Source organism: Magallana gigas, chromosome 4, assembly GCF_963853765.1.
Source record: "Magallana gigas chromosome 4, xbMagGiga1.1, whole genome shotgun sequence".
Lineage (NCBI taxonomy): Eukaryota > Metazoa > Mollusca > Bivalvia > Ostreida > Ostreidae > Magallana > Magallana gigas.
In genome coordinates this window covers 13,934,311-13,960,096 of record NC_088856.1, presented here as the reverse complement: position 1 = coordinate 13,960,096, position 25,786 = coordinate 13,934,311, and the positions used below count along the sequence as shown (strand labels likewise).

The following is a 25,786-nucleotide window of genomic DNA, read 5'->3' as shown; positions in this document are numbered from 1 at the left end:
GGTATATTATAGAGCCTATCCTAAATTCCGTATCACTAAAAGGCGTGGACAAATCCCAAGATAAGCCTGTACCGTATCAGAGATATCCATTAAATATGTTCAAGTTGATGATAAAATTTGAGACTATTTGCTAATAGAATATGTTATAATGTTTTATTATTATAAACGAAAGTAATAATATTGTATCAGTACTTTATAGTCCACCCTATTATTATGTTTACTTAGTCTTTCATGCCCTTAAAACATATTAAACGTTTTGTTTAAGGGAATCATTAAAAAAAAGGATAAAAAAAAATCAATAGCTATAATATGCAATTATAAGTCATATCGTCGTAAGTGGTCAACGACTAAAAACAAAGCAAAAAAGAAACTACAAAAACAACAGATAGACAAACTGTTTAATCAACGGGTCTCATAAATATTTGATACAAGGTAGTTTAAAATAATTTAAGAGAAAAATTGAACGAATCATCAGGGATTAATTAACACCCACACAGAATTTTAAAAAATACAGTTCTTGAATAATTATTTGAATCCAAATGCATACACATTTCATAAACTCATGAAAAAGAGAGAAAAAATAATAAATATGGTAAAGTTTGATTAAATGGACAGAACAAAACACTAAAAACTCATTATTAAATACTACGCATTGGTGCAGTATATGTACCAGTCTGGTTTCAAATATGTACTTGGGTACATATGTATTATATATATGTCTACATATGTATTATATATATACATATAAATATGTATATGTATATAATATATGTATATGTATTTTGATCATTACTAACTTACAATAATCACGCTCTTTTGATAAGCTTTTGGTATACAGTAAAGAGAATAGACCATATATCAAACTAAATACAAGTACATGATTCTTCTGTGTAACTCAGAAAATAAATACATGATTTTCATTTTTTTTTAATTCACAGTCTTCAGAATATTAAGACTCCTCTACAGTGTGACATAATAAATAGATTAAAAAGATTGAAAAACTATAGTGTAGTATCGAAATAACTCGATAGAACATATCTGATGCACAAGTCTAACATAACCTATGAATGGATTTTTGCAGCGTACTTCTTTTACAATTTCATCTGATATGAAAATAACTGGCAATTGCAACAACGTTATTATTGGTTTATTACTAGTATTAAAATTGAAAAAAAGATCTAAGCACAAAGCCAAAGTGATCGTATATATCAATTAATCTTTACAGCCAGCTAAATATAATGCTAGTTTTAGTTCAAGTCGAAGAAGCCAACATCAATATAACAAAACCTGCTAACAAATTAAAGCAGAACTTAATTTCTCATCAAAGGTCTTCCAGGTCTTAAAGTAACAACAATATTTTTTTTTTGTATATTTCATCGATTTTGATTATTTTACACACGATTATCTAAAATCTAAAAAAAATTAACTATGTATTATTTACGCTACTAAAATTATTTTGCTTACTGATTATCAATAAAAAAAGTTGATTTTTTTAATTAAGAAATAATGAAAGATTTGATCACGTGACCAACCTGTATTTATATCCTGATATACATCCAAAAATGATACCTTATTTCTTATATTTACATTTGTTGCAAATTATGACAATGACAATGCTCCATACTTTCTGTTTTGTGAAAGATAACGTTACAAAAAAAAAATAGTACAACAATGTTGCAAGTATTTGATTATCATGATAAATAAATATGACACTACTTTTGACAGGACAACACTTTTTTATTATTATAAAGTGAAACAGAAAAGATAATTCAATTGTGCAATTGAAAAAAAACGGCTGAAGCTTGGCGGAATAGTACCACTTCAGTTGATAACAGTTGGAAAACTGTTTAAAAGTTGAGTTAGAGTCTACCTAGACATTTTCAGGGGAAACTCTATCGCAGAATTAGATTCAAGAGCTTAACGATTTTCCTCCGACATTATAGAGGAAAGCAATTTTAACTTCTAAGTTCTTTTTACGGAACAAAACGGACAGAGAAGCACAAGGAGTTCACCTGATCTGTGAATGGACTATATAAACACGAAAGGTCTAGATCTGTGTGTGCGATTTGCTCGAGGCTAGTAATAAAGTCAGAAATAAATTTTAACTGAATTAATCCTTTGACAAATTGCGATTGATAGTAATTTTCAAAAATATCTCATTGCGATGTCGATCCATAAACATTATTATGTTTACTGGCCTGTCTTACGCATGAATCATTCATCCCCCGCAATAAATGTTATATTTTTTAAGAAAATACATGAATAAAACAACTTCGTTTAACAAAATACAGATACGATTATTCATGCTCTACTTTGACATCGAGACCCATAATAATGTTATGTAGGAATAACAGCGGATTGCGCAAATAGTGTTATATAAGGGAAAACATTTGCAGGTGTAAATATATACATTAAATATATTATTTACTGCCACTCTCTTTAGCATATTTGTCCAGAATATGTAGCATATTAGGGTTTTCGTTTTTCAATGCCCAAAGCGGGGTTGCTTCTTGTATTTTTAATAGCTCAGAATGATATTTAAGTAGATATTCAACAAGTTTATAATCATTGGTGTTAACCGCGAGCGTCAAAACAGAATTGTGATTATCGGTGAGAGCAAATATATTCACTTTGCATGTTGCATTCAAAAGCATTTCAAATATTTTGATTTCACTCCCCTTGCTATTTCCCTTTTCAGCAACAAAATGCATAGTTGTCCATCCACGAGCTGTTTTCTTTGAATTCATGTCGGGATATTTTTCTAAGATATACGTGCACATTTTGCTGTAGCTATGTAAGCAAGCCATATGGAGTATGTTCATACCAGTCGTTGTTTCTTTTCTCAAATCAGCTCTCTGGGAATAAAGATATTTCAAAACATCAACATTACCACTTCTTACAGCAAAGTGACCAGAGTGTCTCCCTTTATGGTCAACGGTATCAAGCAAAGACGGACAGGCCTCAATAATTTTCTCGCATGCACTTAAATGCCCATGATCGCAAGCGATGTGAAGTGCGTTTCTATTACTCTCGGAAGTGTGACGAAAATTGATATCTTTTGTCTGCAAAAACTCCAAAATACTGGTATTTCCATTCTTAGCCGCATACAACAGTGCGTTCCACTTGCCTGTACACTCTTCAAACATAAGATAATGATAATGATTTGATATAAAGTGACACATGTCCAGTTTGTTGTGAATACAAGCAACGTGAAAAACATTTTGACCATCATTAGTTTTTGAGATTGCTTCGACGCCCTTTTTAGCTAGTAGCTGAAAGATGTTAACATAACCACCCTCTGCTGCGTAATGACAAGCGTTTTTACCTTGCACGGATTTTGCATGCAAAAATTCTTCAAAATCTTCATTTTCTAAAATGTATTCGCAAATTTTGTACCGACCAAATTTCGAGGCGATATGCAACACATTCATTTGGTCGTGTGTTCTCTTACAAAACTCTTTTTCCAATGTTAATTTACGGAATATATCAAGATTACCACCCTTGGCTGCAAAATGAAGAGCATTCCAACCGGCTTTATCTGTTCTACACAACAAATTTTTTCTTTGTCCAATTTCTTTCAAATGATATGAGAAGTTTTTTATGTTTCCTTCCTCACAGGCTTGTATAATCCGTTTTAATGACGTATATCCTTCGTCATTTTCCTCTGCATATGCTGTGAAATTCAGCTTTGTGTCTACAAAAAAAATCATTAAAATCCATGAATGGCTAAGGAAACTGGGTGATTTCAAATCATCTGTCAGAGCTATATTAAAACTTTCGTTGAGATATTTTAAGCTATAAAGAAAAATCCAATCATATTAGCTTTAGAATGTAATTGGTTTCCTATGTTTTTATAAACAGATCTTTTTCAGGACTTTAATATATTCCAATATTGGTCACAACTATTCAACCCTCTTCAAATTTTAATGCACTTTATTGAATTTTTATTCGTCAAAAAGTAATTTTTTGTAACTGAAAAGACACACACTACGTAACTATGTTTTATGAGAAGACCTTGTAAATGTAAAGATATTGTTTTTTGCAATGCATCAAATTGGCCACATCTTAAATCGAAGTCTCTCTCTCTCTCTCTCTCTCTCTCTCTCTCTCTCTCTCTCTCTCTCTCAAAGTGAATGATCAAATTAAGATACCAAAGCACGTTTAAATGGATTTTTTAGAAAAGATATTATTGCAATTGACAATAATATCTTTTATGAAGTATAAGTACTTAGTTATAAATACATGAGTTTTGTGTATAATAACATTTTTAAACACAGTAAAATGATACACTGCAGAACTGCGACTAGCGTAACGAAAAAGTGAGATTATGTAATAGTGTTAATGACAAAAACATGATACAATGATTTTTCATACATATCTAGCTGACAAGTCAATATAACTATCTGACAAGTAGTAGCAGAACTGGGCCACCATGAATTGCACAATATATGGACGCCCGCTATTTTGTTTTGATTTTTTTGACATATGAATAAGTGAAAATTCGAAATATATTAAACAGTTAAAGATCTAACAAACTGACGAAAAGATCTGTCAATACCAACCTGAAATCTGACTCCATGACGTAATTATCTGATTAGTGGAAACAGAATTATGTCACTACAGAAAAGTACTTCGTCTTATATTTACATCTGATTTGATAAATTGAAAATAAATTGCATCCACCAGATTTGCACTTCATTTACAAAATAATTGGTGCAGATTTTTAATTTCCTTTCCTTATTTACTTGCACAATTATATTTTCCATTACGAGGGTTGTCCCAAAATACCGTAAACAACCGGCGTTTTCCGTAAATTAATGTCACAGAGAAATGGAACTTATACACATTTTAAAAGGACAATTATTTAAGGAAAATGGAATCATTCTTTGACTATTATGAGGTGATAAATTCGGTCGGGCGTGATCAAAACCAATAAAGTCTGAAGGACTTTTTGATAAATTTGATCACGCCCCAACCGAATTTAACACCTCAAAATATTCAAAGAATGATTCCTTATTACTTATATTTATATTATCTATGCCATTGTACAATTAAATATTTAAATACAAATAAGCAAACCCCGCTTGCGCCTCAATTTTACGTCATTTGAATTTATGGGTTTTATAGTACAAAATCGATACGTAGTGTTATCGCAGACAAGGACACTGGGAAATGTAAATATAACACAATCGGTTAACTTTCAATACTTTAAATGAGCATTTTTCATGTAAAAATATTAGGAGACGCGTAACGCCAAACTGACAAAATTAGTCCTATAAAAAGTATGATCGATTAAATTTGAAGTCTTTGTTAAACTTCCCATAAAATTTCGTCAGTATGACGTAATGTCGGCGTCAGCGTCAGAGGCGGCGCATCGAACCGTGTAAAATGTTGTCAAGAGCCTCCAATGACACCATTGGAAACCAACAAGAAGTTTAAACTAACAGGAGCTCACAGAAATGTTTCCTATACTCTGTCCAAAGATATCCTGAATCTACATTTTGTTTAATTGCATGATATTTATAAATACCTCAGGGTTCAAACGATGTTCATAGAAAAGTAAGAAAAGATTTCTCAGTCGAAACGCCCCTGTTAGCTTATCAGGTTTCAGTACAATGCTAAAAAATGTTATGACTACGGGGGTTTTGCATTGCAGTAAGCCTGGATGATAACATTGTAAAAATCCGCGATGTGTTCGGTGTGTATTCCGAATGGAGTAAAGATGTAAACATTCCCCATTAAAAATCTCCGTAAGGAAACTTTTTTTCGTTCCTGTAAATTTTTCCGAGTGAAAGATGATAATCTGTCAATGAAACTATCTTGGAAATTATCCCTTTCAACTATTTCAATTGCACTTCATTTTTTTTTTGTGTATTTTTATTCGTCCAAAAATCGTCCAAATGAGCTGCATAAATATCTTGGAACAGACTCTAGTATTTAAATGGCATAAGAGATACACGGATGGATATGAAGAAACTAAGCATGAAAAGAGACACCGACCGAAGGAAATCGACGACAATGTAGTGAAAATAATAAATGAAACTATTCGTGATGACCGACGTCGGACAGTGCGGAAGATCGAAGAAATATTGGGGATCAGCAAATCATCCATTCATCGCAATCTATCTGAGAATTTAAGGATGCAAAGGGTATGCGCAAGCTGGGTTCCTCGACTTTTAAAAAAAGAAGAAGAGGAACGAAGAGTTTTGTGTTCCCGGGAATTCCTTCGCCGTGTTGGATCAGGCCGGGAAAAGTTCTTGGATGGATCTCATCATAACTACAGACGAAACTTGGTCCATTACTATAACCCAGAGGAAAAGCGAGAGTCAAGTGTTTTGAAAACACCGGGAACACCACCACCAAAAAAGGCAAAAGTATCAAAATCTGTCGGTAAGAATATGTTTATCATGTTTATGGACAGACATGGCATGATTTTAGATAATGCGCTGTTCCTGCTGGGCAATCTGTTAATGCCGCCTATTACTCTAAGTTTGCAAATAAAGAAAACATAACTTACCACCCGGATAATGCACCGAGTCACACTACAGAACAGACAAAGCTAGAACTCGACTTACTCGGATTCAGCCGAATAAGCCACCCACGACAATTTGCCGGATAATTATGCCAGTGCCAAGGTGGCATCATTGCACCTGTCTAAGCTGCAAATATCGAAAATTTCAAGTATGTCATGTGATATACCACTGATTAAAGAGTTTACAACCACCTTTGTTGCATTCCGCCAGTCTGGTGAGATAATTACCTTTCCAAACAAAAAATTCCTACAGGAAAAAAAAATTCTGATAGGATTTGATAAAATCCGATAGGACATCTTAATTTCCAAAATAAAAACTACCTGCCTGAATCAAATTCCTACAGGAAATAACATTATCCTATAAGAAATATAATTCTTATAGGATTATCAGAAAATCCTATAGGAATGTCAATATTTCCAATAGGAGAATCATAAAAATGATCTCTACTTTGGGAATCATTTTCCTGTGGAATGTTAATTTTTAAAGGTAAATATCTTACATGTAAAACTTACTAAAAACAAAAGTGTTTTTATACTCTCTAGACAATGGTCTTTCATAACGTACATATAGATTTTTCAAAAACTGTATCTTAAGTAGGTTCAAAATGTCACCTTGGCACTGACATTATCCGGCACAGTGTTATAAATACTTGTCTTAAACTGATCGTTGACCTCCGCTTTCTGTAGGTCATTAAGGTTTTTACTTCTAGACCACAGATTTTTTGTAACGTAATACGTACTATCATTTAATCGAAGCATTGCTTACGCAAAGAAATAATGTTATAAATATAAGCTAAAAAAATCAAAACTCTTACCCGAAATAGCTATTCCGTATGCCTGCATCTAGGAAAAAGAGCCAATATTTTAGTAAAGACGTTTACAAAGAGTACATCTTTATACTTGAAAAAAAAATCTGTTTTGCATGAATACGTAAGAAAATTAAATATATATTAATATTAAATACTATTTAATACCCAGCTTAAGTTGTTGTCTATAAAGTGTTTCTGTCCAACGTTACAGTCCGCACAAAGATGCGTTTGTATAGGGAATTCTTCGAGCGCTATAAATGAAACATTCTCTTCATCATTCAGTACCCCATTGTGGCATTTGTACCCAACTCTATATGAATATTTTCTGAATTCTTTCATTTTCCCTTCGAGTGCCGTTTGAACTTCTTGGCAAACGATTTGATTAAGCTCATACTTTGGGATAAACACCTGAACCTGTATTTGAAAATTGCAAATGCATACAACCACAATGTGTTCCCGATAAGAAAAACATGCAAATTTTTCATAAATACTTCTAGTTTTGTTAACTGTCAAAATGCTCCAACCCGGTAATTTTACGCATTTTACAACAAGTTCATAAAAAAGAAAAATTGGAAGTTGGCCTTGTTCATCAAATTGAAAACAAAGGATTGATGATGAATTAAACCCTTTGATATTTTTTAGTTCCTCGTCAAATTGTCGTTTGTTCATACTGGGAAAATAATACCAAGTCTTCAATGCATTTTCTTCTTCCGAGTTACAGACTGCTAATAGTCCTAGTTTTTCCATAAATGATATTAATTTTTTTTTATACTCAAAATATTTGCTGCCATGATCGGGTAATTTTTCCCAAATAGAGTCTAGTTCTTCATCAGTCAATTCACCAGTCTCACGAAAACGTTTCTGATTTTTGTCTGCTTTAGCCACATCGGTGGAATATGTGAGAATACTTTTAAAGGCGTCGAGAAACCATTGCACATCAAGAATGACTGTGTCTTTGAACCCTTCTTCATCAATGTACAGCAAAGACCCAACTCTATTTAAAAAAATCAACATTTTGAAAATCTCTTCTTCATCCACCTGAAGCTCGTTGGGTAACATTTCATTGTATGTTGATATTTCTGCAATTGAAATAATTTTTAAACATTTGTCTTTTTGAAGAATATGTTCAAATATTGCCCACGTTGGTCGAATGGTTTCCTTCAAGTAAGGAAGCGTGTAGACAAGGTGAGCTATGCATTTTTTGATGCCTTTTAAATCCTCAAGCGACGATCCTTGTTTTGGAAATCTAATTGCAAAAGCTCTTTGTTCAATGTTAAGATGCCTTTTTAGGTCTTCTCGTCTTTCAAATAATTTGTAAAACTGTTCAAAGAACGTTCTGCATTCCTATAATGATTTAGATATTCAATAATAGCCAGATATCTGAACATTTTAAACTACTGTAACAAATACTTATACAGTGTTATAATCCTTTATCAGTATTTACAATTTTGAACTCAGTCGTGCATTTTCTTTATCATGTCATCATCTTTTGATGTTTACTTACTGCACTAGATTTTTTTTCAGCATGCGTCCCAACAATGATAACGGGTGTATCAACACCACTGAAGCTGTCAATTGATTTCAACCAAAACTTGTAGTAATCTACATTAAATTGAAACACAAATTAGATTTCTATTGCCTTTAACTTAAGATTAAAAAACATTTTAGATTTCAATTTACCTTTTAAAGTCCAAGAATCAAACCGCGTTACACCCTTCTCAGCAGTTTCCGTTTCTTCATCTGTTTTCATCTGTTCTGTCTTTTCAAAACAATCACCAGGTTTATCATCAGGACTTTTTGACATATCAACGACCAAAATACAGAATGTTTTTGGACAGAGATAAACCTGATGGAATGCATAATACATGGTTTGTCCTGCAAAGTCAAAAAATGTTATTTTCGAACGCCTGTGGGATTTTTCTGACACGTGGTTTACTGCATCCATTATTTTAGACATTGTATCTTTCTTTGGGTTTCTTATGATATTCTCTGATATTTCATTGCTGACTTTACTATCACCTTTGCTTTTCTTATATTCCTCAAAGTCATACATTTGTGTTTGTAAATGGTTTGGCTGCGATTTGTCTATGTCATCACCTACATCTTTCACAGATGCCATTTTGTCAGAGGATGCTAATAGAGGTACTACTTCTTTGGGATGTACATATTGCCCAAGAACAATACAGTCATCCTTTAACTCAGCTTTACTTTCTCTTTCCTTTTTAACTGACTTTATGCCCGTAGTTTTACTTTTTATATCATCTTGGTAAAAGCAAATTGTTGGTAATTCTTGTTCTTTGTCATTATCAACATCTACAAATAAATGATTTTATACAATCATTTAATCCACATACTATTAATGGTTATATTCTTTCTGGTATTCATCAACATAATTTGTATCAGATAAAATGTGTTTGCATAAGTTATTTATTTTAAAAATATTAAGCATTCATATACAGATAGACAAAGTACCAGTAGGTGGCTGACTTCAAGAAAAACATGAAATGATCTGAAAATGAGGAACTATAATCCTCATAGCTGTTGTTACATAAAGCTTTAAAAATACATCGGTTCTATTTTGTGGAAATCACTCAAGCCACGAAACATCGTAATTAAAAGTGTGTGTGTAGGAAAAGGGAAAAGCAAACCTACCTCAAAAAATTTTATAATCTTTTTCCGTAATTATTAACATGATTTCAAAAAATGGTGAGACAGTTTCGTTGAAATTCAATTTTTTATTCCATAAATTAAGAAAAACTCATTGTTTCAAGAAAAGATGGGAAAGGGGGGATCCCTCCTCCTGTTCGCTGATGCTACATAACTGCACTTGCATGTAAGTCTATAATATTATATCATTATCGATGAATCATACAAAGTGAGTAAAACTACCTTATTTAACGTTTTCGATCATTATGTTGCATATTTAAATAATATGTTCTTCCGTATATAGAAAAATACACCTCCATTTTTATAAACGTTTAACTTAATTTCATACGTTTTGTGCTTTTAATGTTATATAAAGCTGGTTGATTAATGATTCGATTAGGTGTGTAATTACAAAAAGAAAACCCTTTAGATTATTATTTATATTTAAATGTTATGATTCCTAAATTAATAACTTGGTAACTGAAAAAACGCTATGTTCTTAAAGAACTGGGCAGGCCTTACATGTATATGAAGGTCTCAAACATGTTTGTATATCACCTTGTATTACTTATGGTTTAATATATTCGACATTTTATACAATAAAATCTAAATATTAATAAAACTTGCATTACACACAATATCTAATCCTTAATTTAACTTCAATAAAACAATTTTGGTATTTGATATAATGGCATTTTACAATTCCATTTGAACATATGAACTAAGCAATAAAAGATGGAAACACTAAGACTATTAGCCGCCAACTGGTCCTATGTTATCAAAACGTGTATGTATGATATATTACGATAGACATTCTTTGCTAAAATTTATAATGGTCGTTTAGGCAGGATGAATTTTACTTTGAATTGTGTTTTCCTTTTCCAACACTTCAAAACTGTTAACGTAAACATCCACAAGTTTTGTTTCAGTTTTTTCTCTGACGTCTCTATATGACATGCCCTGCAATCTCTTGAGAAGAGTAGTTTTTCCTGCTCCTGCACAGCCAACTATTATGCATCTTGCATGGCAAACGGTCAAATGTCCTTCCCTAAGGAATGTGTCAAGTTGATTGCTATCGATCTTTTCGGCTTTTTCTACAAAAAATTACTTAGCTTTGCCATGAAATGATTCAGGTAAAGATTAACAACATACTTCATAGCATGCAATACCTTTAAAAGAATCAAAATATTTCTGTAAATTTTATTTTCAGAATGCAATTTTGGATAATATACTGTTTTATAAACGTTTTAAATATAACATTTTGACTCTTTAAAATATGTCTTAATTAGTTTATCACAAAGACATTCCGAAAAAAATCTAACAACGAATCCTTTAGCTGTAATTGATTTTGTATTAAAGCATTAATGATTTTAAATGCTAAATTTGGTTTTAAATTAAATCATATGACATTAGACATGCAATTATTAAAAATCGTAATATTAGTGCAGATGCGTTAAGATGTAGAATTTGTTGTCGAAAAACATAGCCAAATATTTAATACTAGTATGAATTATTGATAAAACAAAGTGTTGCTCACTCGTCATCCGCATCCTTTAAATCACAGTTTTAAAAAAAACCATGAACTTTTCGTACAATTATAAATATTTTATTTTGCTAAGTTTCCCTTATTATGTTTGAAGCGTAAATTATCTCTTTCTATGGAATGTGTGTAAATATGCATGCAGTTTGTTCTAAAATTTAAATGTTTCTGCATTAGTGTAAATTGTTTAATATAAATAAAAAACAAACAAAGACAACTTAAACACAGAAAAAATGTCAGAGAGAACCCCAACAAAGGGATTCATAAGAAAGTAACTTATGTACGAGACGCTAAAAACTAATGATTAGGTCCCAATCGTTTGATGCATAGGTATCGTGTGACTGTTATACAAAATAATTTACGTTCATGTTCTTTCAGCAGGTAATTGACAAATTCTACATTTATATAAAAAAAAATGTGTGAATCGGGGGGGGGGGGGGGTAGTATATAACCCCTGGCCCCTCGAAGCTTTAACCTTATAAAAAAATAACCTCCCCACCATCCCTTCGATCTGGCAAACAAGAGCATTGGATGGACCTTTCTATAAAAGTTTCGGAATCTGTGCATGGGGACGTAGATGTACATTTGTAATTACTTTCTTCCTTGTTAAATAGTATACATAGTTGAAATAACTTACAATCTCCGGGTTGTTACATGTATGTTAATAACAGCTTGAGTAATCGTGTCAAAAAAGTGTTGACGGAAAGACGTACGGAAGGACGAACTGACAGACAGATGGATTCATTTTCGCTTCTACATATTTATGCGGGCCATCATTATAAGAAAACATAGACAAAGTTAAATAACTAAAGATTTTGATACAGAAGAGAAAAATATAATAAGTTTGAAAGCACAAACCATCACACTATATCTTAATTAAATGCTAATCTAATTTTAATTTACCTTTTCTTCTTCTGTAAATGATGTAGGTAAATAAAGAAGCAGCAGCTACAATTGCGACCAACACAGCTAAACATATGACTATTGGAAATATTGGAAGCAATCCTGTTGTATTTTCAAGTATCCCGTCATTCCCCGTCATCTCTTGCCTTGAATAGTTATTATAGTAATACCGTTTTGTTATAGGAAAATGTTTTTGAATGTTACATAATTCATTTTTTTAATTCATTGCTAATTGTCATTCTTTGTTCCACAATACATGTAGTTTTACCTTTCTTTACAACCTTTTTCGGCCACAAAGCAATGGAGGTCTTTATTGATATCCAGACATGCAGGATCTGTTTGTCAGCATAGACCAAGTAAAATACACAGTATTAACGGATGCACTCTTCGACGTTTTAATATCAAAAGTTCTATTTATTATCCATACAACAAATTTATGAAACAGAATTCTTTGAAAACAAACTTTTAATGCTTAATCTAGAATTTTGTAACAGTAGAACAATGCAATGTTAATGATCAGATTGGATGTGGTCCACATTAAGCTGCCACAGGTAATATAGCTTCATACGTCAATGATAACGGAGTACAGTACAGTACAATACACTACTGGTACTGTACTGTATTGCTGTCATTCTGTCTGTCTATATCTGTCAGTCATGATGTCCCAACTTCTTTTTCCAAACTTTATTTCGTTATGGATAGGTCTTCCTGTGTAGCATCATAATGATACATTACAGATCAAGATTAACTTTCGTTCGTTAGACTTTCCTTAGAATTTGACTTTCCTCAAAATCTTTTTGGTTCATAAAAAAAATCTCTTAGATTTCATTAATATTCAAGGGTATCAATTTTCGTGGATAAAGTGAAAACCACAGTTTCAAGGATACGTAAATTCGTGGCCTTATCAATACAAAATGTTATAAGAAATTGCACTTCAATGAACACTTAATTTCGTGGATCAACTGAATAACGAAATCCACGAAAATTGGTTTTCAACTAATGTTGATGAGACCACAGGACTTTGGGGCCGCCGGTACATGTATTAGAAATGTATGTGTATTGCTTAATATGCAATACTTTCAGAATGCTTGTTTCTTTAGATACCTTTGTAGTGATTATTTCATTTACAAATTAATCAAATTGTTGAAAAGCAATCTTCTTGATGTTTTATACTTTGTTAAAAACTTTCTATCTTCTATAAATTGAAATAAATATTTCTTACGTTTATTACGCTCAAATGTTTCTAAGCCACAAAATGGAAACGAATTGCAAACAATAATTCAATGATTAAATTCATACTTACTTTCATATATATTATCATCAGTGTATGACGTATTTGGACAACCAGTGATGAATCTCTCTAAACAATTATAATGGTTGAGGTCGCCAGTACCCTCTAGTCTTACACAGTTATCTGTCAAAAAGTGAAAGTATTGCCGTTTTTATGGGGTCACTTACTATCTATATTGAAAAAAGCCAACTGGCAACATTGCTTAAGTAAAATATAACCTAGATGGACCTGTCAGGAAGTATCATGATTATTCAAGCTTCGGAGTCTAAAGCATAATCCGAGACTCCTCTGGCTGTCACCGACGTTTTTATTAGTTCATCCTCTGCCCCATGGGCAGTGAATTTTGTTAGTTCATCCTCTGCCCCATGGGCAGTGATTGTCACAATTTAAAGAGAGATAACAATACATTTAGTTTAACTCCCTTGACTGTGAAATTGCAGAAAAAATTAATATAAACGTTGGCCCTTCGGAAGAGCCTGAACCCTGACCCAGTAACTAGTGGTCATATTTTTTCGCAATTTAGGTAAACGGCTTTATGGACATCAGAACCATGCATTCAGTTTATTTGCCCCTGCTGTGGAAGCAGAGAAAAATAATTTCTAAAATAAATACATCTAACTACATGTACATAGCCATATTTGTCCCGCCCTTGGGCCTGAGCCAGACCAAAGGTACATAAAATCCCTTTTTTGGTAATGGGCGCCAGCAACATTATAATCATGCAGTTAATTTTTCTCATTTTAATAACCATGCAGTTAACTTGTCTCAAATATATATATATTTGGGAAGATTTTCAAATATTTAATATATTTCACTATATGGCCATATTGATCCAGCTTGAGGATCTGAACCCCTAGTTAAGTATCATTCATGCTCCAATGTAATTCAGGCACTTCATTCACTTGTGCACTTTACTTTTTACTCAGAAAATTATGGTAACATGTATTAGTATCGGAGAAAAATGACGATCAGAGTATCAGTAATGAAAATCCAACAAAACATAAAACAATATAAAATAATACGGCGACAAAATGATTTTTGAATTCATGACAGTTTCGAGTCTAACGTCTTAACATACGTTAGGTATCTACTACTAAGTCGAAACTGATACAAAAGTATCGTGTTGACATCATAAAGAAAAAACCCAAAATATTTAGGAATACCTAGTAATTTTATCGAGAAACTTATTTGACACACGAATCTATTCCGAAAACTCTAGGGCAAACTATGTATATAATACTATGAAAAGTACATTATTAAAAAAAATTGTGTCTATTCAGAATATCAACATTCCAAAATTTTAAAAGAATTACTCGTTCGTCGAGGGTTATCGTTTCCAATTTGTTTGATCAATTAAAAAGATGTGTTAGAAAAAAAAGCAATATCATTTACAACTTCCCCAATTAACTGCTATTGGTTTGAATACATTTATTTAACCCCCCTGTGAGTGTTAACGCACACACTTAACGTACATGTAATGTAATGTTGTAAATTTTGAATTTAATGGCTGACAGTAAATACAAAATTTACGTTGTCATGTTGTAAATATTGTATTTACTGCCACTTGGTAAATACAAAATTAACAACATCACAGTAGATAAATCTCTGTCTCAGGTAAGCTAATAAAACTTCAATTTCATTTATAGTACGACATTCAATGCTTAAAATCGAAATAATCCACCTGGGCATTTTTTTTCTTTTTTGATTTTTATTATTTTTATTATGACAGTTGTATTTTGCTATTGCAGAATGAAAAAGTATTTATTTACGCTGGTGGTTTAGTACGCGTTTTTTACTGATAAACGATACGCGTTGGTAATGCAAGAGCATTTCATGCAATAAGCATGATAAATAGGATATATATCGCACCATTTTCTTGATTTCGGAAAAGCAAGAAGTCTATAAACAGGCGAAGTGTACTTCCTATTAACATTCTTGCGCATGTAAAGCAGAACATGATTTTAATCATTATTTAACTGTTAAAAATTTTTAAATCTCACAGGAAACTCTTTAGAATAATGTTGTTTTAGTTATATACATAAAATTGCATCAAAATTGGTACGTCATCTTTGCTCTAGAAATAACACTTACATGTAAGTGATTAAAGATTTCGTTCCGATCGATACGAGGATTCAAATAAATATATTGGAGTAGAAGGTTGAGCAACAACGTATATTATAAGTACCGTTTCCCACGAAAATAGAAACGCTTTGTGTTCCTGTGTTTGTACTATGATTTTGTGTCGCATCTAATCATCATTAAACAAAGAGTAGTTTGTTATTTACAAAGCATAATCGTTTGAAATTTGTGAAATAAAAGATAATGTATCCGTGCAAAGGATAGAAGCTAGCAAATGTTGGCGAGTATGTGGTCTGTATTTGAAGAATACTTCATTATCATGATTGTTAAGATTTGCTATTCAAGAGTCCGATTTTATTATTTTTTTCTATTAATCTATAAAGGATGTGTTACGTAATTTTTCAGTCAAAGGTATTTTATAGAAAAAAGCGTATTGGAACCTTTTTCGTGGTTTCTGTTTATTATTTGCTATTAATTTTTTTTTACTATATTTTTCTTTTACTTTTCTATACACATGGATATGTTGCATATTTTATCATTTAAAGGAAACTTGCAGAGAATAAAGCGTATTAGAAGCATTTTAGGGATCATGTTCTTTTTTCAATTTACGATCCATGTTTTTCTAATTGTTTGCTTACTATATTCGTTTTGTTAATATAACTTTGTTAATTCTTAAAGTGTATAAGGTATTCCAAGTCATTCGGTAACAGACACATATACTCATTTTTCTTGTATTTCTTTTATAATGAATATTCATCATCTCTTATTTAGAAAATGAGATTCTGGTTGAATAGATATTTTAAAAAAATCTAGAACCTTTTCCGTAAAGAGATTTTGCGACGTCCGTGCAGAATTCTATGAGATTTGTCAGGTGTTTATCGGGAGCACACAAATATCGTGAGTTTCCGGTACAGTTTCTTCTTCTTGCAGCTGCTTCAAATTCAGTTGAATTCATAGGGCATCTGTCCACTGGGTATACTTTAAATCGGTAGGAATAAATCTGTTTAAAAGAAAATCACAAAGTTAGTACATCTTATTGATAGGAAATACCTTATGCTGGGATTGTGTAGCTCTCCACAACATGTATTTTTCCCTTTTAATATCCTACATCACACGGTAGCAACCGTTTCACTTTATTTACATTTTCCAGTGTCTTTGCCTGTGATAACACTACGTATCGATTTTGTACTATATAACTCATAATACAAATGACGCCAAATTGAGGCGCCAGCGGGGTTTGCTTATTTATATTTAAATATTTAATCGGACAATGGCTTAAAATTATATAAATATAAGTAATAAGGAATCATTCTTTGAATATTCTGAGGTGATAATTTCGGTCGTGGCGTGATCAAATCTATCATAAAGCCGTTCGGGCTTTATTGGATTTGATCACGCCTCGACGGAAATTATCAACTCATAATACTCAAAGAATGATTCCTTATTCCTTATTTATATTATTTTCGTTATGGAAAGGGTGCTACACTTACATAGGCTCATTTGGTAAGTTGAGATATGATCATGCTATATTCCTTACCGGTTTATATCTTTAATATCAAGCTTAAGAGCATTTGCTGGTCATGTAAAATAATACAACTTCGTTAATTGAGCATTCTTCTTAGAGAAGCTAAACAAAAGCGCCCTAAATTGAAATTTCAGATGTTTGAGGTAAATAGCCATTCATCATCAGCAATATCAATGAGTCAGGCAAAGGTACTTTGTTACTGTTATGCATAGCTCATCCAGATATTATTTTTCACTGTTTTACTTTTCACTGTTATTTTTCTCTGTAATTGGCCATTTTGTTGGTGTCAGTTATACTTGCCTTTTCATCTACACAGTAAGACTTGTCTGATATCGATAAATTAAGACCGGATACATATTTCAAAAGTCAGTATAAAAAAGTTTGACATATTAGGAACTAGGCAATGTTAATAGCAGGGATTAACCGTTAAAATTTAGCATAAGACCCTTTTTAGCTCACCTAAACTTAAAGTTTAAGTGAGCTTTTTTGATCACCTGTTGAGTGTCGTCCGTCTTTCTGTCTATAAACATTTCACAACCTCCCCCTCCCTACCAGCTAATAATATTGCGCAAGGAGAGGTTCAAAGTTTAAGATAGAAGTATATTGTAAAATTATTGAAAAATCTTCTTCTCAATAACTAAAATGCTGCATTGTGTGAGATCATAATGCAAGAAGTAAAAATAAATCTTTTCTAAATATCTAAAAGCAAACTGTTGTATAACCTACTTGATATATTTTACCCAAAATTAAGAAAATATTTATAATTACAGAATAACCCATTACTAACATTTCCTCAGTTAAGGATTACTGACTTATGGAAAATGACGTTTAGAATTTTTAAAAATCTTATAAAAGAAATTTTAATGATTTTGTTTTATCATTAGAATTTTATGTTTTTGCCGTACAAAGTCATCGTTATACAAAAAGTGCGCAGAGAGATATTAATCTCGTTTAAACAAAATAACCTCTTTATAACGATATCAAAACTATTTCACATCATCCATAAAAGCCTATTTGCTTTTCCTACTGATATTTAGAAAGACAGAAATGCATATTATATCATAAGATTTAGAGAATACCCTTTCCAGCTAGTTAATTGGTTTTGAGACTTAAAATGTCCAAGATTTAAAATGTCCAGCTCCATTTTAGTAATATCTGACTGCGTTTGGAAACTTAGCAAACGTATGAGGGATGCAACAATTACACAGTACCGGATACTTTAAACAGCTTTGAACTTGTTTTGGTTTTCGGATTAATAGACCATTGGACCAATGAACCTTGGGAATAGCGAGTGCATTAAACATAATTTAGTTAAATATACTTTTTACGCATATTTAAGATAAATATTAATTTTATTAACTTTTTAAACGAACATTGTGGATATAAACTATAAAATGATATCATTGATGCTCCATGCGGGTTATGAAGTGCAGGTAGCAATCATTGCAAAAAAAATACATTCTGCAATGTCGCTACGTATATATCCGTTATATCCCGCATCATTCCCAAATGAACGCATTTTATTCTTTAGGGAAAACAGTCGGATTTCTTGAGAAACAGTAGATAAAATACTGAGCAGATACAAGTATAAATATTTCAAATGAAGATGTAGATGAGAAATTTATCATTATACAGTTTATACCTAGCATAAAACATATTACCTTTCAATATATAGGCTGACACACATTTAAATAGACATTTAAATTCTTTCAATGCTAATTGTATATTTAATGAGGCTGTGGGATGGCTGCCATATTAACGCTTTTTTATCTCTACACAAAAAAGATTTTCACTTTAAGGTTTTATAACTCTTACATTGTACTGAAATTGTCTTTTTAAAAAAATGTATATGATGGTATTGAAGCATTATTTAAAAAGTCAATTGATGGTAACCAATGGATACAAGACGCCAAAAAATCATTTTAGCTGCTTTTCAGCACCTTTTTAACTAAGGGAGGCAACTTGTAAAACTCCAAACATTTTGTTCAAATATTTTATTTCTTTCTTTTGTTTTTAATTTCACCATCGAAAATCTTTTTTAATGCTCAATCTTTATTACACATGTATTGGTTATTATCATGTTAAAATTTGGAAAGAATCTTGTGGCTACTTTTTTTTTTTGCATTTGTGTGACAAATATATATTTAGTAAAATTGTGATATTTTTCTTTATAACAAATAATGTTAAGATTTTGTTAATGTGTTAATTTTTTGTGATGTTATTGGTATGTTTTTTGCCTTTATTAATATTTCATATATTTTTCATATTTTTTTTTTTTACATAATGCTCAATTTTTTCAGATGCAATAAATGATAAAACTAACGATGATTGTGATGTGGTCTTTCACATCAAAATGTAAATTAAGATTATATGAAACATTTCTGCAAATTTAGTGAATTTTGGAGAACATTTTTTTACCCCAAAACCTCCTTAAGAATGACGTTTACTCAGAATGAAAAAAAATTCCACTTATGATAATGAAAAACCAACTATTGTGTGTTGTTATACTTTCATGTTAAATACTGAAATCTGATTGGTTAAGACGCAGTTAATAATATTTACTATTACCCTCAGCGTTAGCAACGCACTTGGCAACGGGTAACATTAAAAAATATTACATGCGCGAAAATTATGCGCGTACGGTTCGCTGTAGAATTCACGTTATTCCTATATAAAAGCAGTAAAATTTTCTTAAAAATTTTAAAAAAGACATTCAGTATAACAAAATAAATAGTGCCTGTTTGGGAGGATAACAGTTGAAATTGACACCCCTCGAAAACCATTGTCAACCTCCGCTTCGCGTCGGTTGACAATGGTTTTCTCGGGGTGTCAATTTCAACTGTTACCCTCCCAAACAGGCACTATTTATATATTATTGACCTTACATGGTAGCATTATTCTTCACTTTCAAAAAAGTAGGTCAATGACCTACTTTTTGAGTCAATGGCCATTGAATATTTTTTGAAAATTTAAGAAAAATCCATAAACATTTTACACTATGATTGAGATTTTCTTAATTCTGAAAATAATACAAATTGCTTAACTCTTTAACAAACGAAATACAGTTTATGAGTGGTAGTGACATTAAATGGATACCAAGTATGAAGTTTTCATTCACAATTTTTATAGATATTCTAGTCCGAATTTCCTCTATCAGCTTTCAAATTACTACCCATTTTTGATTCAATATAACAAAAAACTGAATGATGATAATACTAAACATTTATAGTATTAAACTATGTATATTGACCTTTCTCTGCTAGCATAAAATTTATATGAGGTCAATGATCAAAATTTTGAGATATGGTGTCTTTTATCGTTTTTAAGCATTTTTGGAATGTGTGCCATACGATTAGCTAAACGAAAAAGCAAGATAAAACCAACAGAAAATATGCAAAATGATGTTGACTAACAAATAAAATCTTAACTTTAAATATTATAGTACTACCAAAAATATTTGAGTGAAAACCAAAATCTGAAAAATTTAGTCCGAATTTCCTCTGTTTTGCTAAAAGTCAAACTTTGTCAGAGCCTAATTCCATAATTTAGTAAACACATCGATTGTTTTGTCAATAATAATTCATTTCATAAATACTTTTTGTATTTAAAACAAATTTTAATCATGAAATTGAACTTTTTAATAATCCGGATTTGAGAATTTAAACCCTGAGTAAACAACGTCATTGAAGAAGATGAATTTTTGTGTCTTATTACTACTTTAGGTTTTTAACCTAAAGTGAAGAAAATGAATTTAAATAAGCTAATAACGTGCATCTGATTCTGCTGCGCAAAGATGTTACATCGCTATGCATTAAGTAAAAAGTGAAAATGATTGCATGGAACGGTTTTTACCACGCTGTTATGTTAAAAAATATAATGTAACGAAAAAGGTCAATAAATACTTAGTAGTTTTACTTACAACATTTCCAGTAACTATGCTAAGCGCAGTAATGACGAGAAGAAACAGTACAGGTTGCATTTCAAAAGGTTTTCTGTAGAAAAAAATGTAGTTCTAAAAATAATAAAACAATAAATCCTAAGATAATTAAAACTATTTTTAACAAATATTTTTTACTTGAAATATTCACTCTCAAACTCTGCGAATTTGAGGAAACTTTGTTAGTTACGTATCAGTATTTATTTAAAGATTATACTTATTGATAGGGAATATCCTTTTTTGTGGCCCCGGCATCAAACAATTCGATTTTGAGACCATTGTCATAAAATGATACATGGGTATAGCAGTGTGTGTAAAGTTCTGTGTTTAATCAACTTAAAGACAATAAAGGTTATCTACCAGTCTAACAAAAACATTAGCTGCATTTAAAACTGAGAGACAGATGATTCTAAATGGATCATGTCATGTGTAATCAGTGGGTAAAACTGATATTTGGAAGGGTAATGATTCTAAGGATATCCCTATGTTTCCGGGTTTTTGACAACAAACAACCATAAAAACTAGTTCTAATGATTGAACGTTCTTACTACAGTATATTTCAAAATTCAAATTGTTTGGTATTAGGACATTCGTATGAAACTAATTCATTCGTTTCAAAGGAATTCAATAACCAAGTGTCAACTGCTAGTATCTTCTAAGATATACAATTAATTACATCATTCATCATTTGCAATGTTTTTTTAATCATCTCGTATTAATATTCTGCCAAACAACAGTTTCTTAAGTAGTTTTACACCGCGAAATGCTATAAACAAAAATAGTACACTTGTTATACTTAAGAAGTTACATGTAGCAAAGCTAGTTTATTTTGTTTGATTTATTTTTTCATTAATGAAGCATTACAATATATCCATACAGTGCATTATTTTAAAATAGAAACATACGTAAATGCACTGTATTTTAATCCAAAATTAAACAATAAAATATATAGCTTTTCAGTGTGTAAAGTGACTTTTCCAGTCGATGATCAATGTTTAGACCCAATTATTGTTGATAAGGAAAGAAAACAATACAAGCGTTCCACCTAATTTTGAGCGAGATACTTTACTTTTATCAAACTACGAGATCAACTTTCAAATAAACAAGTACATATGCATACAACCTATCATATCACTAACTGCTATAAAAATGATCATCTTTAATCGAAAAAAAACACATCTCAGATAAAATTTGACTATGTGCTACACGGTGTTTTAAAACATTTGTTTAAACATGACACAATCTCACACGATCTGACGTTTGTATTGTGTCTTTAACTGTCTTAAGGAGCGTATCAATGAAAAAATGGCGTCTCTTACAGAACAATTAAAAACTCTGCTTGTATTTTAATATCCATGTACTTGATGAATAGCAAAAATATAGACGAGATTATAGACAAAAAATCATATAAAGAAAACAAATGCTCACAACTTTGAAAAACGAACATGTTTTTCGCTGTAAATTATTACGTAAAATCTGCGTAGTTCAACTGTAACTTTACTTACCTTGACAAACTTTAGTTACACATAACGCAAGAATCTTTGCAAATCGAAAGAAGATCGGAAAATCCTGTTCCAAGACGTTGCAAATGGAAAAATTGTACAGGTAATTGTAGCTTAATGTCTTTCAATAGAAATATTTTACATACATCTGTGATGTATTTCAAAACATCTCTCTGATACAAATATAGTTTTTATTTGAACATTATGCACAATGCGTGATTCCAAACCTCGATATTTTGCAAACTTGAATTTAAAAGCATTGTGTTAATTTAAAACTCCAATAGAATTACGTGACAGATAATATCTTATTGTGGTGTTATGGAGGTATATTTGTGCCATAATGGCACTTTTAAGGCACACTCTTGCTTAAGTACCATTTTTAAATATGATGTGTATAATTGTATAAACAAAAACATGTAAAAAAAAATTGTTCATGAGCTGACATGTGCTGATACCCATCAGGTAAAATATGAAGAAAAAATGACAATATTTTTGTTAGTTTGCAAAATTGCGTTAATTAGATCATTTAAGTGACGTCAAATATGAACTGTTATCAAACAAGGATGACTAATATCAACATCAGTGTAATATACATCTATTGTATAATGTTTTTTGAAGATTTTATTTTGATACGATACTATTTAAATCTTGGTTAAGATGGGGGAGGGGGCAGATATTTGACTATATCAAATGTAGTCCTTTAAACCAATCCCGGTTGAAACAAGAGGCTAACAGACCTTGTGAGTCACCTTATTACCATATCCCATACACATACCTGTTGAGGACTGTCATATATGCATTTAGTTAAGTTTTATTCCTGAGTAAAACAAAAACTATTACATTACAGTAAAGACTCCCACCTCCCTACTTTAAATTTTGCAACAAGGACTATAGGATCTATAACCTTCGTGAAAAACTTTGCGATGATAAAGAGCATAGAGTCCAAATATTGAAAAAAAATATTTTTTTCACTTTCAAGATTATAATAGCTTTTACATGCTAATGTTTTGTAACAGAAAAGAGGGGACAATGAGCATATAAATACATTGAAACATATGTCTGGACCGGAAATCGAACCCTGGACCCCTGCAACTCTAGTCAGAAGCTCTACCGCTGTGCTACCTAGTCCGATATCCACGGTTCATATAGCCCCGACTAGTACCTTAAATATGTTCGCCCTCGAAGATTACCCCAGATTTTCCCCCTGACAGGAGTTAATTTGTCATTTACAAGGGCAGGTCACGGCACCACCTGTTGTAGGAAAGGAGGAATGAGCAAGTGCATACAATGAAAACATATGACTGGACCGGGAATCGAACCCGGGACCCATACAACTCTAGTCAGAAGCTCTACCACTGAGCTACCCAGGCCGATATCCACTGTCAATATAGCCCCAACTATATGGACTTTTTAATATATAAACTGAAGATGGCAAGTTTACACGTTTCATTTAAAACAAACCCACCCCCATCCCCAGATGCCTAACACAACCCCCTCCCCCAGGGCATTCAAACAAAAATTATTTGTCATTTGCGTTTTTTCAATCAGTATTACTCCTACTAGATTTTATCAAAAAATCATTGTGAGCATACCACACATCAGTATTTTGGCTTTCCAATTTTTACTTTACTATTAATAAGTCTATTTGTTTATTTCGAATCTAAAAAACCGCTTTGCTTTAACATATATATATATATATATATATATATATATATATATATATATATATATATATATATATATATATATAGAATGACCAGAAAACATGAAGTAGTATATTTTAATGTTAACTGAAAATCGGAAAAACAATAAGTTCAAATATAAAAGTTATCTAAATAAGATTGTTTACATAAACTTGTACTGATATCCCTCCATATGATGTTCTAAAGCTACATTGTTCATATTTAAGATGTCTAAATGATCGTGGCCATTTTTAAATTATTAATAACCCCTCGACAAGAAGAATATTTTATAGTTTTAAAATTACTCTAATTTAAAAGCTTAATATTTGGATTTTTTATGTGAAAGACAGTTTATGGCACATATCTGAAATGTTAAGGTAGTGCGGATATGTTGACCATCCAGCCTCCTTGAAGTTTACAAAAACAATTCATTACATATGTCAATTCTTTTATTCATAAATATATTTGCAATCTCTAAACTATTAAATATAATGGCTCTCTAAATTGTCTGTCCCAAGATATTTATGCAGCACATTTGGACGAGTTTTGATAAAAATTCACAAACCTGTGAATGAATTGAAATTGAAATCGATGAAAGGAAAAATATTCCAGGTTATCTTCATTGAAACATTATGAACTTTTACGCGGAAAATCACAGGATCGAAAACAGATTTCTAATGGACATTTATCATGGGAAATGTTGATATATTTTCTGCATTCGGAAGTCACTTGGAATACATCGTACAATTTTTCAACGTTATCATCCGGGTATTGTTCAAAGGGAAAACCCCATATACCTCTTTAATTTAAAGGGACATCGACACGATTTGACTTAAAATTTTCAAATTTTATTTTCTTATTTCCAATGTTATACTGATAAATATAGACGTTTATAATACTATGTCAGAATTTGAAAGTCAAATATCAAATTATAAGCAAGATACAGAGTTCATAATTCTTTGTTCTGTAAACAAAGCTCAATATTGTCATTTTTTACATATGTGTTGTATTGGTGTAAGTTTCAATCAAATGTATCTTTCTTTTGCTGATAATAGTTATTATGATGATATTGAATTATTTTAAATTGTTTTTTACACGTCATTTTGTCTAAGAACTAGTAATTTTCTATATTATATTTTTTCTATATTATATTTTTAAACAACTAAAAGACTCGAGCTTTGTTTACTTAACAACAAATTCTTACCTCTGTAACTCGCTTATAACTTGACTTAAACATTCAATATTTTGGTCAATCATTTAAAATGCACCATTTAACCATTTCATACATAAAAATTAAGCCTTGTATTGAAACCTAATAAGCTAGAAGGGGCCTGTCAAAA

At 31.3% G+C, this 25,786-nt stretch overlaps 1 protein-coding gene and 1 long non-coding RNA gene across 4 annotated transcripts in view; one reads left to right on the top strand and one right to left on the bottom strand.

Annotated features, from left to right (window-relative positions):
* Positions 1–414: 414 nt before the first annotated feature.
* LOC117686334 (uncharacterized) lies at positions 415–23,217 on the bottom strand. 3 transcript variants are annotated; one of them, XM_066081390.1, is made up of 12 exons: positions 22,768–23,217; positions 21,245–21,317; positions 16,617–16,800; positions 13,734–13,844; positions 12,699–12,765; positions 12,431–12,576; positions 10,848–11,081; positions 9,022–9,654; positions 8,846–8,943; positions 7,507–8,685; positions 7,348–7,375; positions 415–3,694 (listed from the first exon to the last, which is right to left on the bottom strand). In XM_066081390.1, the coding sequence occupies exons 2-12, from the start codon at positions 21,302–21,304 to the stop codon at positions 2,421–2,423; spliced, it is 4,014 nt and encodes a 1,337-aa protein (XP_065937462.1). In that variant the 5' UTR covers positions 21,305–21,317; positions 22,768–23,217; the 3' UTR covers positions 415–2,420. The 3 variants fall into 3 exon arrangements, with proteins under 3 accessions (XP_065937462.1, XP_065937464.1, XP_065937463.1); XM_066081392.1 differs by lacking the exon at positions 415–3,694 and having other exon boundaries at positions 7,347–7,375; positions 7,507–7,592; positions 22,768–23,191; XM_066081391.1 differs by lacking the exons at positions 415–3,694; positions 7,348–7,375 and having other exon boundaries at positions 8,302–8,420; positions 22,768–23,191.
* Positions 22,634–25,786, top strand: part of LOC136274482 (uncharacterized) — a 9,433-nt gene continuing 6,280 nt past the window's right edge. Inside the window, exon 1 of the long non-coding RNA XR_010712840.1 lies at positions 22,634–22,867. This is a non-coding gene — a long non-coding RNA (uncharacterized lncRNA). The remainder of the gene's footprint in view (positions 22,868–25,786) is intronic.